Raw genomic sequence first — 18742 nt, 5'->3', positions numbered from 1 at the left:
CACACTGTGGAGTGTACTTTCATTTTTAATAAATCCCTGCTTTCATTCTCTCGTTGTTTCATTCTTTCTTTGCTTTACTGGGCGTTTTGTCCAATTCCTTCTTCAAAACACCAAGAACCTGGACAATTTGCAGTCACGACCCCTCTACCTTGAACATACCTTAGCCAGGTATATCAAAACCTGCAACTGGAAAGGCCCCAAAATATTTCATAGTAAATTATCAATTTCTGGCTTTGGCTTTAAGAGATAAAGTCACCCAGCCATGTTCTAGAAGCCAGAGCATACTATTGCCATGCCTGACAAAGACTCTGCCTGCCTTTGGTGTAGGAAACAAATACTAAATTAAAATTTGCTCTAGGCTGGGTGCAGCAGCTAATGCCTGTAATCACTTTGGGAGGCTGAGGTGGGTGGATCACATGACGTTAGGAGTTCAAGACCTAAGCCTGGCCAACACGGTGAAACACTGTCTCTACTAAAAATATAAAAATGAGCCGGGCGTGGTGACACGCACCTGTAGTCCCAGCTACTCAGAAGGCTGAGGCAGGAGAATCACCTGAACCCGGAGGCAGAGGCTGCAGTGAACTGAGATCGCACCACCGCACTCCAGCCCAGGTGACAGAGCAAGACTGTCTCAAAATAAATAAATAAATAAAATAAAGTAAAATAGGCTCTAGAGTCCATAGAGCAAAATATAAATTTTCTGCAGATCATCTGCTGACACTAGACTTAATGCTATAGGGTTTGTGGAATATAAATCAAACACACTGTCCATCTTTGCACTGATAGGTGAAATAAAGAATATATTAACAGACCGACAATGGAGAGTTTTGTTCAGAAAACCCTCCTGTAGAAAAACAGATATATCCAGGAAGCGGGGGGCAGCCCCCACCCGGCCAGCCGCCCCGTCCGGGAGGTGGGGGGGCAGCCCCCACCCGGCCAGCTGCCCCGTCCGGGAGGTGGGGGGCAGCACCCGCCCGGCCGCCGCCCCTTCTGGGAGGTGGGGGAGCGCCTCTGCCCGGCCGCCCCGTCTGGGAAGTGAGGAGCCCCTCTGCCTGGCCGCCACCCCGTCTGGGGGGTGTACCCAATAGCTCATTGAGAACGCGCCATGATGACGATGGCGGTTTTGTCGAATAGAAAAGGGGGAAAGGTGGGGAAAAGAAAGAGAGATCAGATTGTTACTGTGTCTGTGTAGAAAGAAGTAGACATAGGAGACTCCATTTTGTTCTGTACTAAGAAAAATTCTTCTGCCTTGGGATGCTGTTAATCTATAACCTTACCCCCAACCCCGTGCTCTCTGAAACATGTGCTGTGTCCACTAAGGGTTAAATGGATTAAGGGCGGTGCAAGATGTGCTTTGTTAAACAGATGCTTGAAGGCAGCATGCTCGTTAAGAGTCATCACCACTCCCTAATCTCAAGTACCCAGGGACACAAACACTGCCGAAGGCAGAAGGCGGCAGGGCCCTCTGCCTAGGAAAACCAGAGACCTCTGTTCACATGTTTATCTGCTGACCTTCCCTCCACTGTTGTCCTATGACCCTGCCAAATCCCCCTCTCCGAGAAACACCCAAGAATGATCAATAAATACTAAAAAAAAAAAAAAAAAAAAAAAAAAAGAAAAACAGATATATCAAGTGAGATAAAGAAACGAAGCAGGCTGGCACTGTGGCTCATGCCTGTAATCCCAACACTTTGGGAGGCCAAGGTGGGCAGATCACCTGAGGTCAGGAGTTCGAGACCAGCCTGATCAACATGGAGAGACCCCATCTTTACTAAAAATACAAAATTAGCTGGGCATGGCGGTGCATGCCTATAATCCCAGCTACTCAGGAGGCTGAGGCAGGAGAACCGCTTGAACCCGGGAGGCGGAGGTTGCAGTGAGCCAAGATCGCGCCGTTGCACTCCAGCCTGGGCAACAAGAGCGAAACTTGGTCTCAAAAAAAAAAAAAAAAAAAAAAAAAAAGAAACGAAGCAAAACCCTCTCTCTCTCACACACACACACGCACCCCCCCCATTTGTTTACCCCCCATTTGTTTACCCAGCACCTAGCCCATCCCTGGCATATAATAGATAAATGTTTGTTGAGTGAAGAATGCTTTTTCTGTAACCTATAACCTTGTATCCAGTATATACTGCTTCGTCTCCTCAGGTTAAAAGTCCTCATAGCTCCTCCAAATTATCTAAAGGGAAAGCATCCATCCTGCCTTTCTTGCTTCCTGGAATGGGAGTGATGACATGTCCTATATAGGCTGGACTCAACTAAGTATCCAGTACGCTTCTGAAACCACTTTGTCATTGTACCAGAGAAACCGTTTGGTCTTCATCTCCTCTAGGAGTCTGGACCAGCTTAGATGTGAAATATAGGAGTCTGGCCTCCTGAAACACTTGGAAAGATGGGCACTGTGACTATATCCTCTTAGTTTCACCCAGACTAGCACCACCTGATCCCCTCAAACACATGGTGTACATTCCTGCCTTAGAGTCTTTAAGCTGTCCCCTCCAACCAAAATGACCTTCCCTGAACTCATTCAAAACAAACTTTGGATATGTTATTCCTCTGGATTCCTTAAGTACTTACTCTAAGTACGATTATAACACTTAAATGCTTGTTATTCTTGATGATCTTTACATACCTAAAGCCTGGTAATCCCAATAAGGCTGTAAGCCTTTTGAGGGCAGGAATCATATCTACTACTCTGTATTCCTCGCAGCACTAAACCCCATGTGTTGCTTCCTAAATGCTTACTGAATGAATGAATGAATGAATGGTCACTGTGCTAGGAAACGTGGCATGTTCAAAGATAGATGAGACCTAGTCTGCCTTCAAGGATCACTCAGACTAATAAAATAGATAAGCTTTGTATCCAAAGAGCATTAACTTTAGTTAGTAAACAGAATGTATCACAAGGGAGTAACAAGATACTATAAGAATCCAAGAGATGGTGACTTGAAGGAAGGAGCATCATTTTAACTGAACCTTAAAGAACAAGCAGTATTTTGTATGATAGAAACTGGAGAGGTGAGATGTATTAATATACACTAGGAAGAGGAGCCAGTATAAGCAAAAGCAGAGAAATATATGGCATTTTGGGGAAGGGCAATAACCAAAATAACTAGGACAGTCTGAGAAAGAACGAGCCCTCACCAATATTAAAAAGTAGTGAAACAAGATGGTGTTTTCATGTATATTTGAAACTTTCTGAAACAGCATGGTTCAGGCACAAAAATACAGTTGAGGAAACAAAACAGAGTTTTAAAAGAGATCCCCAAGTATACACCGGGCATGGTGGCTCACATAATCCCAGCACTTTGGGAAGCCAAGGCAGGTGGAGCACCTGAGGTCAGGAGTTTGAGGCCAGCCTGGCCAACATGGTGAAACCCTGATTCTACTAAAAATACAAAAATTAGCCAGGCATGGTGGTGGGGCCCTGTAATCCCAGCTACTTGGGAGGCTGAGGAAGGAGAATCATTTGAACCTGGGAGGCGGAGGTTGCAGTGAGCTGAGATTGTGCCACTGCACTCCAGCCTGGATGACAGAGTGAGACTCGGTTTCCAAAAAAAAAACAAAACAACAACAACAACAAAAAAACAGAGACCCCAAATATATATAGCAATTTATTAACTGATAAAAGTAGCCTTTCACTTCAGTGGAGAAAGAATGGGTGTTCAATAAACGGTACTGTGTTAGAAGAAGTAAGCTCTAGTATACAATAATACAGTAAGAAAATTACAACTAATGATAATTTATTGTATATTTCAATATAGCTTGAAGAGAAGAATTATAACACTCCCAACACAAAGATAAATGTTTGAGGCGATGGCTATCCTAACTACCCTGATTTGATCACGACAGATTGTATCAAAATATCACATGCACCCCCAAAATATGTATATCAATAAAAAATAGATGAACTAATAGTATTCAGACAACTGGATAGTTATCTGGGGAAAAAATATAAAGCTGAAGCCCTACCTCATTTTTTATGCCAAAAATTTCAAATAGATTAAATATGTAAATATTTTAAAAATTCATTACCATGCCAGGAAAAAAAAAAACATGATGAATACATTTCTAATCTGAGAGTGAGAAAGCCTTTCGAAGCCTAACACACCATGAAACCACAGAGAAAGGTTGATAAATTTGACTACATTAAAAATATAGGCTGGGCCAGGCACGGTGGCTCACACCTGTAATCCCAGCATTTTGGGAGGCTGAGGCAGGCAGATCACGAGGTCAGGAGATTGAGACCATCCTGGCTAACATGGTGAAACCCCATCTCTACTAAAAATGGTTACTAATAAAAAAATTAGCCAGGCGTGGTGGCAGGCACCTGTAGTCCCAGCTACCCAGGAGGCTGAGGCAGGAGAATGGTGTGAACTTGGAAGGTGGAGCTTGCAGTGAGCCGAGATCGCACCACTGCACTCCAGCCTCGGCAACAGAGCAAGACTCCGTCTCAAACACATACACACACACACACACACATATATATACAAACACACACACACACAGGCTGGGAGCAGTGGCTCACGCCTGTAATCCCAGCACTTTGGGAGGCTGAGGCAGGCAGATCACCTGAGGTCAGGATTCAAGACTAGCCTGGCCAACATGGTGAAATCACATCTTTATTAAAAATACAAAAACTGGCCGGGCACTGTGGCTCACGCCTGAAATCCCAGCATTTTGGGAGGCTAAGGCGGGCAGATCACCTGAAGTCAGGAGTTCGAGACCAGCCTGGCCAACATGGTGAAACTCTGTCTCTACTAAAAAATACAAAAATTAGCTGGGCATGGTGGCAGGTGCCTGTAGTCCCAGCTAGTTGGGAGGCTGAGGCGGAGAATTGCTTGAACTCAGGAGGTGGAGGCTGCAGTGAGCCGAGATCGTGCCACTGTACTCCAGTCTGGGCAACAGAGCGAGACTCTATCTAAAAAAACAAACAAACAAAAATTAGCCAGGCATGGTGGCAGGCACCTGTAATCCCAGCTACCTGGGAGGCTGGGGCACGAGAATCGCTTGAACACAGGAGGCAGAGGTTGCAGTGAGCTGAGACCACACCACTGCACTCCAGCCTGGGTGACACAGCGAGAATCCATCTCAAAAAAATAAATAAATGTACATATATATGCATGCGCCAGGTGCGGTGGCTTATGCCTATAATCCCAACACTTTGGGAGGCCAAGGTGGAGCCCAGGAGTTCAAGACCAGCTTGGCATTACAAAATTATCCAAGAGTAGTAGTACACACTTAAGGTCCCGGCTACATGGGAGACTGAGGTAAGAGGACTGCTTAGGCTGGGGAAGTTGAGGCTGAAGTGAGCCATGATCACGACACTACACTCCAGGCTGAGAAACAGAACGAGACCTTGTCTCAAACAAACAAAATATATACACACACACACACACAATCGTAAACAGAATCAAAACACAAGTATAAACAGGGAAAATGTTTGTAGTATCTATGACAGATGAATCAATTTCCTTAATATGCTAACTCCATTGAAAAATAAGAAATAGATGCTATCTAGAAGGATACCAAAAGAATTGTAAACAATGGTTACGTTTAGAGAATAAGATGAGTGGGAGGTATAGAAAGGGAAGGCTTTTCTAGTTTTGCCATTATAGTCTTCTGTACTGTTTGAATATTTTGCAATTATCTTACATTGCCTTTAAGCAAAATATTTTAATAAGCTAATCAATTAGCTGACATTTTCATTTATGCCGTTATCTGCTTTCTGCTGAGCACAGAAAATAGAAACCATTTTTTCCCCAAACTTTCTCTGAACCCTTTTCTGAATGTTGTATTTAGAAGGAGCCTTTTGTTGGTCAGCTACACTGGCTCCCCCAAACAGAGGACTACAGAAATGGGGTTAAGAGGGTACTTGGACACAGGCTTACTGTGCAAGTATGTGGGAAGAAAATTTAGCACCTGTTAGCAGTCTGCCTGTGCATGCCTGTCTACTGTGGTGGACATACAGATCTTTTGTTCAAAGGGCTGCTGTTCATTTTATATCCTCTCGTTTAGATGATTTTGCAAATCATTTTGTCCAAAGACTCTCAAAGTAATCATCACCATCATCATACTTCTCTTCCTCAAGCAATTAATTGACAATCGCTTTAAACCCAGGACAAACCCAAGTTTAAGGTGCAAAGGGTGAGTATAAGGAATTTTCAGCATTGCAGATCCAAGCAAGAGAAAAATGGGGTAACATCAAGGACAACTGTCTTAGGAACTCTACATTTATGTTTAGGCTGCCTTTGGTCATCTGCAAATGACTATCAAGCTTTGGGCATGTCTCCCCTACAGATAACCTCTCTCTCCAGCCTGGATCTCAAGGGCTCTAGCTACCACAAGGAATTTCCATTACCCTTGTCTTACAGGGGGAAAAATCCACATAAGCTTTGGCATTTTAAAAGATTTCTCTAGTTTCCACTGTTCATTTTTGCATAGGCATGTGCCATGAGCAGCAAACATTGTCAAGAATCTCTGTCTTTCAGATATTTCTACGAGTCTGAAAATTACTCTTTAAAGATTCACAGTCAAGTTTCTAAAGAGGGAAGAAACAAGTTAGATTAAAATCCAGCTCACAGACATGCTTATGGAACCAAACAGCTGTGCTGCTGGCAGAGGGACATACTGAAACATTCATGGTAACCCCTCCCTTCTTCCACTCAGCTCTGCAGAACCCCATCTGATTACTGCACAAAAAGCCTTTTTCTTATAAACTTCTCTCCCTTCGACTTCTGTCTCCATCTTGGTTGGAAAAAAACCAGCACTAGTGATGGAATGTACAAAGCTCTGCAAATATTCATGAGAAAATGCTGCTTTGAATCCACATACTCCCCAGCTCCCCTAGCACATACATGCATCAGAAAAAGGGGATGCACAAAGAAACTGATTGGCATCTGTGGTTCTTTAACTTAGGCAAACTATGAGGCCTTCCCAAAACAGGCAGCAAAATTCAAGAAGGCAGAGTCCTATCTTGTCAGTCATCCATCGAACCTTTAATTGAATAATTAATCTAATAACCATTGATTGATAATGGAAGATGTGCAGCACTGGAAATATAGGAATAGAGTTGTATGTGGTATAATGTGCGAGAGCTTGGACCATGGAGTCACATAGTCAAGGTTTGATTGCTGCTTCCATCACTTGGTTGTATGACCTTAAGCAATAATGCAACAAATCTGAGCCTGTTCCTATCCCTAAAATGGAGATACCTGCTGTAAAAAAGTGACACAATCCTAACAGTGCCCACTCCTCTGTGAGCTCTCAAATTCCTCCTCACCTTAGTTTGTTCCTCGTGTTTCCCTCTCCTCTAGCCCCTCAAAGGTCCCTCCTCAGTTTCAGTCATTCTTCCACCTTCCCCAAAACCTTCATTCACACTCCAAGTTCAGCAGATACAAGAAAAGTAAGGCATAAAAGAAGTGAGGGTCACACTCCATCTCTCCAGCTCATCCTGCTTACTTTCTGAGGCAGCAGATAACAGATCACTTGTTATCATTTTGTAATGGGTTGGGGTTTCCCAAACAGAAATGCTGCTTTTATGGCAGCAGTATCTAATCACACCTGGTCACATTAGAGAACTCATAACAACAGGTATGGAATACTTCCCCATACTACTAGATGGCAATAGTGCAGTTTCCTCATCCCAGTTGACTACAGAGCCAGGGACAGGTTAGATCTAAAGAACAAGATCTTTCCTTGAGATTCTGCTAGTGGCACATTACCTGTTATGCTAGGACCATTGTGTTGCAGTCCATGGCCCCTACCATTAGAATAAACAACAGGATTTCCCAGCCACATCAAGAACAATTCTGGACTGGCCAAAAAGAAAACAAACAAAAAAACTTGTAACTGTTATTTTGTCTCTCTAGACCTTCAATCTGAAAGTAAGTACCTTGAATGGTCTCTTAACATTTCTTCCAGTATTAATATTCTGGAATTCTAAAGTCAAGCTATTTAGCTACTATGTATCAGGATTCAAAAATTCTGTACAAGTTACTCTTCCTGTCCTAATTACGTACAATTTTCTGCAAATTAACTGAAATCTCTTTTATCCTAATGAAAACAAAGACCAGCTGGTTCTCATGTTCCAGAAAAAAACTCCTCATGTTCAGTACTTATGGAGCATTATCATTTCTGCCTTCCCGTCACAGGATCAACGTTCCTTTATTGAATAATCACATGTGGAATGTCCATGAGGTATACTACACTAATAGTGGCTCCTCCTGGTTCCTGCAGTCCAGCTCTGTAATCATTTGGGGGAGTATGTGTGGTTTCCCTCTGAAGCCTCTCCAGGTTCCTGACATCCTCACACTGAAGTCCAGAATTGGAAAAGATATTCACCAAAGAATCTATAGCACACTCTCTTTTCTCCGTCTGTCTGTCTCTCTCACTCTCACTTGCTCACTCTCTCTCAGGGCTCCTTGACGTAAGTAATGATGTATTCTGTGTGTTGTTTGGTGTTCAGTAGATTGTGGAGCCCAAACAAATATTAAAACAACAAGAAGCACAACCACGCGGTGGCTCACGCCTGTAATCCCAGAACTTTGGGAGGCCGAGGCGGGCGGATCATGAGGTCAGGAGATCAAGACCATCCTGGCTAACACGGTGAAACCCCGTCTCTGCTAAAAATACAAAAAAAAAGTTAGCCGGGCGTGGTGGCGGGCGCCTGTAGTCCCAGCTACTCAGGAGGCTGAGGGAGGAGAATGGCGTGGACCCGGGAGGCAGAGCTTGCAGTGAGCCGAGATTGCGCCACTGCACTCCAGCCTGGGCAACAGAGTGAGACTCTGTCTCAAAAAAAAAAAAAAAAAAAAAGAAGCACAACCATATTACTACTAAAATACTTTCAATTTTGGAGACAGTGGTTGTTTTGAATTCAGACAAAAATCTCCTGCTCACTCAACGTGATTTTTTTTTTGGTCTGGAAATGCTACAAGTGTTTTAGCTAAATAACAGACCATTTTAAAATAAAGATTTCCAGAAGAATAGGAGCAATTCTTTCCATGAAGAGCGGTTAGCTTTTTGTTCATAGACATGATTTTTGTTGACTCAGTCTGCATTTGTTTTAAACAGCCACTTTCAGGCCCTGGTGGGTAAAGCTGAGCTAATACTCCTCATGGAAAGTTTTACAAACACACAGTCACCCAAACACAATACGCTGGAGCAGAGGATTCCTGCTCCAACAGATGTTCCTCACCAGGAGGAAGGGAGGGAAGTTAGTTTTCCAAATGGAGCAGGATGGTCCCAGAAGGGATCATAACCAGATTCAGAAAAGAGGTTTCCAAATCTAGTTCAACTCAGAAAAATATCATGAGCCTTGCTTCTCTTGTACTATGTATGATAATGGTAATCACGGCAGGGACCCAAGGCACAGCACTCATAAACTCATTTGACGCCGAGGTGCCAAGTACTGGGCTGGGCACTTTAATTATTTCATTTCCTCCTCACAATAACTCTTTGAGGCATATATGATGTCTACTTTAGAGCTGAAGAAACTAGAAAGCAAAGAGGATAAGCAACTTGCCCAAAGTAAGCTAGCCAATAAATGACTGCCTGAATTCAAGTCCAGGTTTAATTTCAGAGAAGCAAATTGACTTTAATACAGATTCAAGTCAGAAAAAATACAGGCCAATTTTGAAGAAAAGCTTCTGCTGCAAGTCCAAATATTAACAAATACTGAAAACAGCATTTAGACCAATAATGAATTGCCTTAAAAATGGAAAGCTGGCCGGGTGTGGTGGCTCACGCCTGTAATCCCAGCACTTTGGGAGGTCGAGGTGGGCAGATCACTTGAGATCAGGAGTTCGAGACGAGCCTGGCCAACATGGAGAAACCCGTCTCTACTACAAATACAAAAATTAGCCGGGTGTGGTGGCACACACCTGTAATCCCAGCTACTCGGGAGGCAGAGGCAGGAGAATTGCTAGAAACCGGAAGGCGGAGGTTGCAGTGAGCTAAGATTGCACCACTGCACTCCAGCCTGGGTGACAGAGTGAGACTGTCTCAAAAAATAAAAAAAAGAAAAAAGAAAAAGAAAAAAAACAGGAAGCTGACACCAGGGTCAAGGAGTAATGGACAAGACAGGTGCTATAATCCCCAACCACATCCCATTCACTATAGTCTTTTCTCTCCCCTTCTCCAGTTTTCCATCTCTTCCTTTTCCCATATCCTTCATTTTCCTTTTGTACTGCAGCATAGTGTTGAATATGAACTATGCAGTCAGATGATCCTGTGTTCAAATCTAGAACTCACATCTTACTGTGTAACTTTGGCAGATCATATAACTTCTCTAAGCCTAAATTTCCTCCACTATAAAAGGGGGATAAAATCCTCTACCTTTTAGGGTATTTAAGAAATTATATCAAATATACATAAAGAGATGATCAGATCACTAGTAGGCTAAATGGTATTTTTTTTTTGAGAGTCAGTGAGGTTTAGTGGAAATGACATAAAATTTAGAGTTAAACAGTCTTGAATTTGAATTCTTGCTCCACCACTTACTGGTAAGTCTTATAAACGTTCTGTGCCTCAGTTTCCTTATCTACAAAATGGAGTAAATAATATAGATCTAATAGAACGTGAATGAAGTGATAAACATTTACAATTGTATCTGGCTATCAATAGGCATTTAACAAATAAAGCTGCTTCTCAGTAGAACTTGCAGTAGCTGACTTGTCCTCTAGTAGTCCCTAGTTGGTGACAACTGGTCTATTTACTCAGGCATTTCACCACTAAGGACCAGGAAGAGTGCCAAAGCACTAAGGAATTTTAACTTTGAACCTATCTTTTGAGGCTGTAAATATAAAAAGACAGAGAATGATACAATGCAATAAAAAGACCACCGTAAGGAAGCCTGGGTCTGTTCCAGCCTGAGCACTAACCACCTGTATAATGCCATAAATTACATGGCTAGATCTGTAACATATGAGGGTTGGCCTAGATTAGTGGCTAATGTCCAGACTTTTTTTTTTTTTTTTTTTAAGACGGACTTTTGCTCTGTTGCCCCGGCTGGAGTGCAGTGGTGCGATCTTGGCTTACTGCAACCACCACTTCCTGGGTTAAAGCAATTCTCCTGCCTCAGCCTCCCGAGTAGCTCGGATTACAGGCATGCACCACCATGCCTGGCTATTTTTTGTATCTTTAGTAGAGACAGGGTTTCGCCACGTTGGCCAGGCTGGTCTTGAACTCCTGACCTCAGGTGATCCACCCGCCTTGGCCTCCCAAAGTGCTAGGATTACAGGCGTGAGCCACTGCGCTCAGCCTGGACATGTTTTTTATTGTCACAGTTGGGGGATTGCTACTGGCATCAAGTGGGTAGAGGCCAGGAATGCTGCTAAACATTCTACAATGCACAGTACAGACCCCCACAACAAAGAATTATATGGTCAAAATGTCAACAGCGCTGAGGTCAACAAACTCTGGCCTAGATGACTAACAAGTTCTCTTCAAACTCTAACATACTAAGAGGCTATGACAAGGCAGCACTGATACAGTTTGTGTATCTGTCCCCTCCAAATCTCATGTTGAAATGTGACCCCCAATGTTGGAGCTGGGGCCTGCTGAGAAGTGTTTGGGTCATGGGGACAGATCCCTCATGAATGGCCTGGTCCCCTCCCCACAGTAATGAGTGCGTTCTCGCTCTATTAGTTCACACTGGAGCTGACTGTTTAAGAGAGTGGCCTCCCTCCCATCTCTCGCTCTCTCTCTCTCTCGCTGTGACATGACTGTCTCCTTCCCCTTCTGTTACAACTGGATGCTCTCTGAACCCTCAGCAACAGCAGATACTGGCACAATACTTTCTGTAAAGCCTGCAGAATTGTGAGCCAAATAAACCTCTTTTCTTTACAAATTACTAAGCCTCAGGTATTCCTTTATAACACAAAATAGACTAACATAAGCACCAACACTGATCAGGTGACATTCTTGTCAACATCTACCTCTGAATGGCTTAAGATGCTGCTCTAAATCCCCCTAAAGTCAGATATTTAGATACCCCCTCCACATCCACTAAGGGAAATTTAGATAGTTCCCTCAGATATTTTGATATCTGAAATCAATGCCATATTTCTGAGCAGTCCTTCCTTTGTAATAAGAAGAAACCTAGGGATGAAAGACACACTGTATCCTTTATAGTTAGAATCCTTGCTTCCAAAGTCATGAGATTCCTTTTGGGAGAGCAGATAATTTAAATAAATATGAATCAAGGTCAGGTGTGGTGGCTCACACCTGTAATCCCAGCACTTTGGGAGGCCAAGGCAGGCAGATCGTTTGAGCCCAGCCTGAGCAACGCAGCGAGACCACATCTCTACAAAAACTACAAAACTTAGCCGAGCATGGTGGCACACGTATCTGTAGTCCCAGCTACTCAGGAGGCTGAGGTGGGAGGATCACTTAAGTTCGGGAGGTTGAGGCTGCAGTGAGCTGTGACTGCGCCACCCTACTCCAGCCTGAGTGACAGAGTGAGACCCGGTCTCAACAAAAAAAAAAAAAAAAAAAAAGAATCAAGGTTAGAAGATGTGACACACACAACAGTAAAGATGAATCTCGGCCAGGCGTGGTGGCTCACGCCTGTAATCCCAGCACTTTGGGAGGCCAAGGCAGGAGGATCACAAGGTCAGGAGTTTGAGACCAGCCTGGCCAACATAGTGAAACCCCGTCTCTACTAAAAATACAAAAATTAGCTGGGCGTGGTGGCAGGCGCCTGTAATCCCAGCTACTCAGGAGGCTGAGGCCAGAGAATCACTTGAAACCAGAAGGTGGAGGTTGCAGTGAGCCATGATTGCACCATTGCGCTCCAGCCTAGGCAACAAGAGCGAAACTCCATTTAAAAAAAAAAAAAAAAGATGAATCTCAAATACATCACACAAAGTGAAAGAAGCCAGATTCAAACAACTACATACTGTTTGATTCCATTTTTATGACGTTCTGGAATTGATAAAACTGTAGGGACAGAAAACAGATCAGTAATTGTGAGGGCCTGGGGAAATAGACTATAAAAGAGCATGAAGCAATTTTTGGGATGATAGACTATTTTGTATATTGATTGTAGTGTCAGTTACACACCTGAATGTGTTACTGTACATTAAAAAGGTGAATTTGGCCAAGCGTGGTGACTCATGCCTATAATCCCAACACTTTGGGAAGCCAAGGCGGGAGGATCACTTGAGCCCAGGAGTTCAAGACCAGCCTAGACAATACAGCAAGACACTATCTCTATTAAAAATAATAAAAAATAATTGCTGAAAAAGAAAAAAAGGTAAATCTTTCACTATATCTAAATTATACTTCAATAGACTGACCCCTCCTCTCAAAATCTGATCACTAATGCTGTGGAGAGCTGGATGCGGTGGCTCACACCTGTAATCCCAGCACTTTGGGAGGCCAAGGCAGGTGGATTACTTGAGGTCAGGAGTTCGATACCAGCCTAGCCAACATGGTGAAACCCTGTCTCTACTAAAAATACAAAAATCAGTTGAGCATGGTGGCGCACGCTTGTAGTCCCAGCTACTCAGGAGGCTGAGGCACAAGAATCGCTGGAACCCAGGAGGCAGAGGTTGCAGCGAGCCAAGATTGAGCCACTGCACTCCAGCCTGGGTGACTAAGATTCTGTCCACACCCTCCCCGCCCCCCACTCCAAAAAAAAAAAAAAAAAAAAAAAAAAAAAAAACGCTGTGAAGAGGATAAACTGGATTACATCCAAATTCTTTTCCACCCCAAGTTCTAAGATTGTATGGATTCCACCTTTCTTACCCGTCCGTGGTGACCTCAGAGCCATAGTGATTAGGGTTAAATCTGAGCTCCAATTTCTGTGTTAAAGCAATGAGGCCCTCTGATTGTATCATGTAGATATGAGTCCTGCCACCACTCTGGGACCTCTGGCTCCACTCCAGCTTGTGACAGAGGTTCCCTTCCTTCTCTTTCCTATCCTAACTCCTCTTGGGACCAATGAGGGACTCAGACAATTAATAAACAAGCCAGAAGAAACCTCAGGAGACACTGGTTTATCTCTCTGCACAGGCTTCCTGTCTGGATCTCATTTGATCTTTCCATTAAATTTCACATCAGGCAAAAGAAGAATCATATTTATGAATTTCCCTCCTCTATGGCCTTTTGGGCTTTCACTAGATTTTTATACAGTTAAGACACATAAATGTAAAATACGGGACTCACAACCAAACTCATACTCAAGCTTAATGATACTAATACACACACACACACACACACACACACACAAACATATAAAATTTTAACACATTCACACACCCCCTCCAAGATGACTGATTTATCAAATGTTATACAAAATAGTTAATTCCTCTTATGTATAGAACAGCCACACGTATGCCATGGCCAGGGAGGTCTCAAACAGCTATCAGAATGCTCATACTTTCCGCTAACGGAAAGGCCACTGTCTTCTATGCCACAAATATAGTCACAACTGTGGACTGTTATAGGAGTCCCATCTTTCTTACTCAAAGTTAGTTACTTTGCTGGTTCTTCTTGGAGGAGCTCAAGGCAATGGTTACAAACACTAGTAACCAGATGCCTCATACACACTTGAGTGCTGGGATAAAAAATCAAGGGCCAGCCTGGCATGGTGACTCATGCCTGTAATCCCAGCACTTTGGGAGGCTGAGGTGAGCGGATCACCTGAGGTCCGGAGTTCGAGATCAGCCTGACCAACACGGAGAAACCTCGTCTCTATTAAAAACACAAAATTAGCCAGGCGTGGTGGCACATGCCTGTAATCCCAGCTACTCAGAAGGCTGAGGCAGGAGAATCGCTTGAACCCAGGAGGAGAAGTTGTGGTGAGCCGAGATGGTGCCATTGCACTCCAGGCTGGGCAACAAGAGCGAAACTCCATCCCCCTAAAAAATAATAAAATAAATAAATAAATAAATAAATCAAGGGCCACAAGACAAGCCTAGACCTGCCCCTGTCCTCGTAGTCAAAAGGACAGAGAAGACTCAGTGGAGGGCAGGTAATGTCCACACTGCTCTTTTGTACTGAGCATTAACAGCAAACACATTAGGACTACAAAGGTGAGATGCTTATATAACAGAAGAGGCCCACTGTGATAGCAAATCCCACACTGGTCTGGGGTCTCATTTCTGTGTGTTCCTTTCAGAAGGGAAGAATGGGGTAATTTAGAAATATTTAAATTTAGAAATATCTAAATCTGTGATTTAGAAATATTCAATCATCTTCAGAAGTCTACAATAGCAGAAAATCAGTACTGTCTCCTCTGAGTCACTCAGACTTGATAATGTTGTTCCTTTGACATAATTATTAAAAGCTTTATAGCTGGGTGCAGTTACTCATGCCTATAATTCCAGCACTTTGGTAGGCCAAGGTAGGATAATTGCTTGAGCCGAGGAGTTCAAGACCAGCCTGGGCAACATGATGAAAACCTGTCTCTACAAAAAATACAAAAATTAGCTGGGCATGGGGGCACACATCTGTAGTCCCAGCTACTCAGGAGGCTGTGGTGGGAAGACCACTTTCAGCCCAGAAGAAAGAGGCTGAAGTGAGCTGAGATCATGCCACTGCATTCCAGCCTGGGCAACAGAACAAGATCATCTCCGCCCCCCGGCCCCCCACCAAAAAAAAAAAAAAAAAAGTTTTATGAAAGACTGAAATATCTGTCAGAAAACATAGTTTGACTTTTTATTCAAAGTTATATAGAATCCTAGGCAATGACTGTCCAGGTTTCCCCAAAAATATTTCTATTTCCAGTAGTATTTCCCAAGGATATATTCCCATAGTCTTTTCTTTCATATGTGATATGATGATAATGAACCATGAAAGGCCAAGTAAATGGCTTTTCCAATTTTAGGTTTGGACTTTTGCAAAGTACCCTGATAGCTGCTGGGGCAAGGGCTACTGTCTGTGGCCATAGAAGTGAATGAGGCAAGGCTTGCTGGCCATGATGGGGTCTGAGTACATGGCCTTTAACAGTGCTCAAACCAACACAACACTGCTGCTTCAGAGAAAAAGAGAAGTCCTGTAGACCCACTGGCCAGACCTCCTGCTGCCTTGGAAACTTGACCGAGAGCTAAGCAGAACCACAAGACAGACGACGGGTGACCAACAGGCTCAGCTGGCAAAGCCTCGGCTGCTCAAACAGCAGATCGATAAGATTCCCTTGCCTCCTACCTACCTTGCAGGCTGGCTGACTAGCTGTCTAGCCCTTTTCCACTCTGCCTAGAAGGACAAGTACAAGCCTAAGGTTCAAAGAAGATACTAACCTCTATAATTCCCTTGTGCTGCACATAATACATGGCTGTTCACCTATCATAGGAGCAGAACACTACCTGAGCTAACTTATACCCACCTGAATCATGAGGAGGCTCAAGCCTAAATGGACACTAGCCAACTTTGATGTCCTGTTCAAGAAGTCTTTTCCCACCTTCTTTGTTCTTTCTGGAAGTGATACCTCTCATTACCATTTCTCAGACCAAAACATCATTAGTTTCAGACAAAAGTATCATAAGAAATAGCCAGGACTCAGATTTCATGTTAATTTTCCAATGATTATCCAGTTATGAAGAAATGAGGAAATACACGATAATATTACCGCATTTGAAATAAGCTTCTTTTGTTACCTACCATGAAAATGGTTACTTGAAAAGGCCAATGGTTTCTTGATGTATTGAAGTTTCTTCTTTTTGAAAATCTGTTAGTTATTTCAAAATTTTCTTAAAGTACCAATTAGAGTACTTCCAATCTGTACAACTGTGCTATACTAACCTTGCAAAGTATCTTTATAATAAACATCTTAAATATTATACATAAAAAAAGAACTGAGGTGAAAGAAAAATGATAAATGATATTACCACATCTTGAGATGCATACTGGGGATCCTCTGGGTTGACTGACCAGTAGCAGTAATCAAAGCCAAATGCCATAACCTTCTCCCGGGAGTCCCCAAAGCCATCTGGTCGATTGTCCACCTAAAATCAAACATAGGATCCAGTGTCTTTTCTATCATAATATTAGAATCTGGCCAGTGGCACTTGATCACCCTCTACCATAGCTAGAGAGACTTGGACTGGTCATGAGACTGTTTATATTATCTTCCTGAAAAAGAAAAGGTAATCTTTCTCTCCATCTTATTAGATACAAATAAAGCACAGATAACTAAATTTGTCTGTCATTCTATCATATATCTGCCTACATATGAACCAACTATATGAGATGTGGTAAAGTTTGGGAGAGAAAGCCTCTCCCGCTCTGGGCATCTTCTTATCACTACAGGTTGAATGTCCCTTCTTTGAAATGCTTGGGACCAGAACTGTTTCGGATTTTTTTGGATTTCAGATTTTTTTGGATTTTGGAATATTTGCATATACATAATATCTTGGGGATGAATCCAAGTCTAAACATGAAATCCTTTTATGTTTCATATACACTTTCTAAACATAGCTTGAAGGTAATTTTACACAATATTTTTAATAATTTTGTTCATGAAATAGTTTTGGCTGCAACCGATCACATGAAGCCAGCTGTGAAACTTTCCACTCATGGCGTCATGTCAGCATTCAAAATGCTTCAGATTTTGAAGGATTTCAGATTTCAAATTTTCAAATTAAGACATTCAACCTATATTATTTCTTTTCTAAGTATTTCTGCAGAGGATACTGGGAGTGCGTGAGTAGTTTGGCCATGGTGCCTGACAGGCTTCATCAACCTGGGGCTTTCACTGAGGTTCCTGGAATATTCAACCCCCATTTAGACACCACATTGGACAGAAGAGTCAGAAGCAATCTAGCTGCTCAAGGTAGATGAGAGTAGAACCAGAGCTTGGCCTTGCACTGACCTCCAGGTACTGAGGAGAACGGCATTATTCACAGAAATGCCTTATCTTATACACTCTGGACAGGGAAAGACAACCCTGCCACTAGCCATCATAAACTACAGAAGAATTAGGCTGCCAGAATGATTAAGAGATTCTTCCTGGATAACTGACCACAGGGACGTCAGCAGCCAGGGAGGTGTGCAGAAGGCAGATTAAAGTTTGATCTTGGCTGAGACTTATTCTTAAGAACCAAAAACATGAGAATCTTACAACAAAGCAGCTGAAGTGATTAGGCAACAGCAATATAAATAAGAGACAGTAGAGAATAAAAGGTCCTTTGTCCCTGGGGAGCCCCGTTGAAAGTCTGGTAGGTCCCCATTGTTTTTTAGCAGAGAACTAATGACAAGAGGAAACACATCACATCACAGGAGTAACGAGAGTGCAGGCATGACTGTGAAGACTGGGGTCCAAATAACTCTGTTTTGCCAGTTTCCTCAGCTCTCAGGAATGCTGAGTACCACCTGCAAGCTGACTATAGCAAAAGTCACATGGTCAGCTTCCCTAGTCTCTCTCCACTCCCCAAGGCCCAGAAAGAAAGAAACCCCTCCGTCTTCTGTTTGTCTGGTAAATGGAGGAACAGGATGGAGAAAAATTAGCCCTAAGGGAGACTGAGGGGTATGGAAGGAAGTTCCAAATGTCTGTCCAATTATGACTCTAAGTTCAGTAAGATCTGTGAAAGAGAATCTGTAACAAAACCCAGGCTAGTGACTGACTCCCTTCTGGGATCTGAAAGATGTTACTTGGATCTCAGTATAGCTAAAAGAAACCCTGCATTACCAGGTGCATACTACAATGCCTAATAATGTCTCTAGATAAAGTGGTATCAACTGAAAAGATAAGGACAAAGTTTAACCGGTGGTCAGGTGAGTTAAATAGAATATGGATTGA

At 43.0% G+C, this 18742-nt stretch overlaps 1 protein-coding gene across 3 annotated transcripts in view; it reads right to left on the bottom strand.

Annotated features, from left to right (window-relative positions):
* STARD9 (StAR related lipid transfer domain containing 9) overlaps positions 1-18742 on the bottom strand; it is a 147998-nt gene that overhangs the window by 121099 nt on the left and 8157 nt on the right. For all 3 annotated transcript variants that reach the window (XM_031002323.3, XM_031002324.3, XM_063698937.1), the window contains exon 3: positions 16833-16949. In XM_031002323.3, the coding sequence (XP_030858183.3) occupies positions 16833-16949 (117 nt within the window). The remainder of the gene's footprint in view (positions 1-16832; positions 16950-18742) is intronic.

The sequence above is a fragment of the Gorilla gorilla genome, chromosome 16 (genome assembly GCF_029281585.2).
Source record: "Gorilla gorilla gorilla isolate KB3781 chromosome 16, NHGRI_mGorGor1-v2.1_pri, whole genome shotgun sequence".
In the NCBI taxonomy this organism is placed as follows: domain Eukaryota; kingdom Metazoa; phylum Chordata; class Mammalia; order Primates; family Hominidae; genus Gorilla; species Gorilla gorilla.
This window is presented reverse-complemented; position numbering and strand designations above follow the sequence as displayed.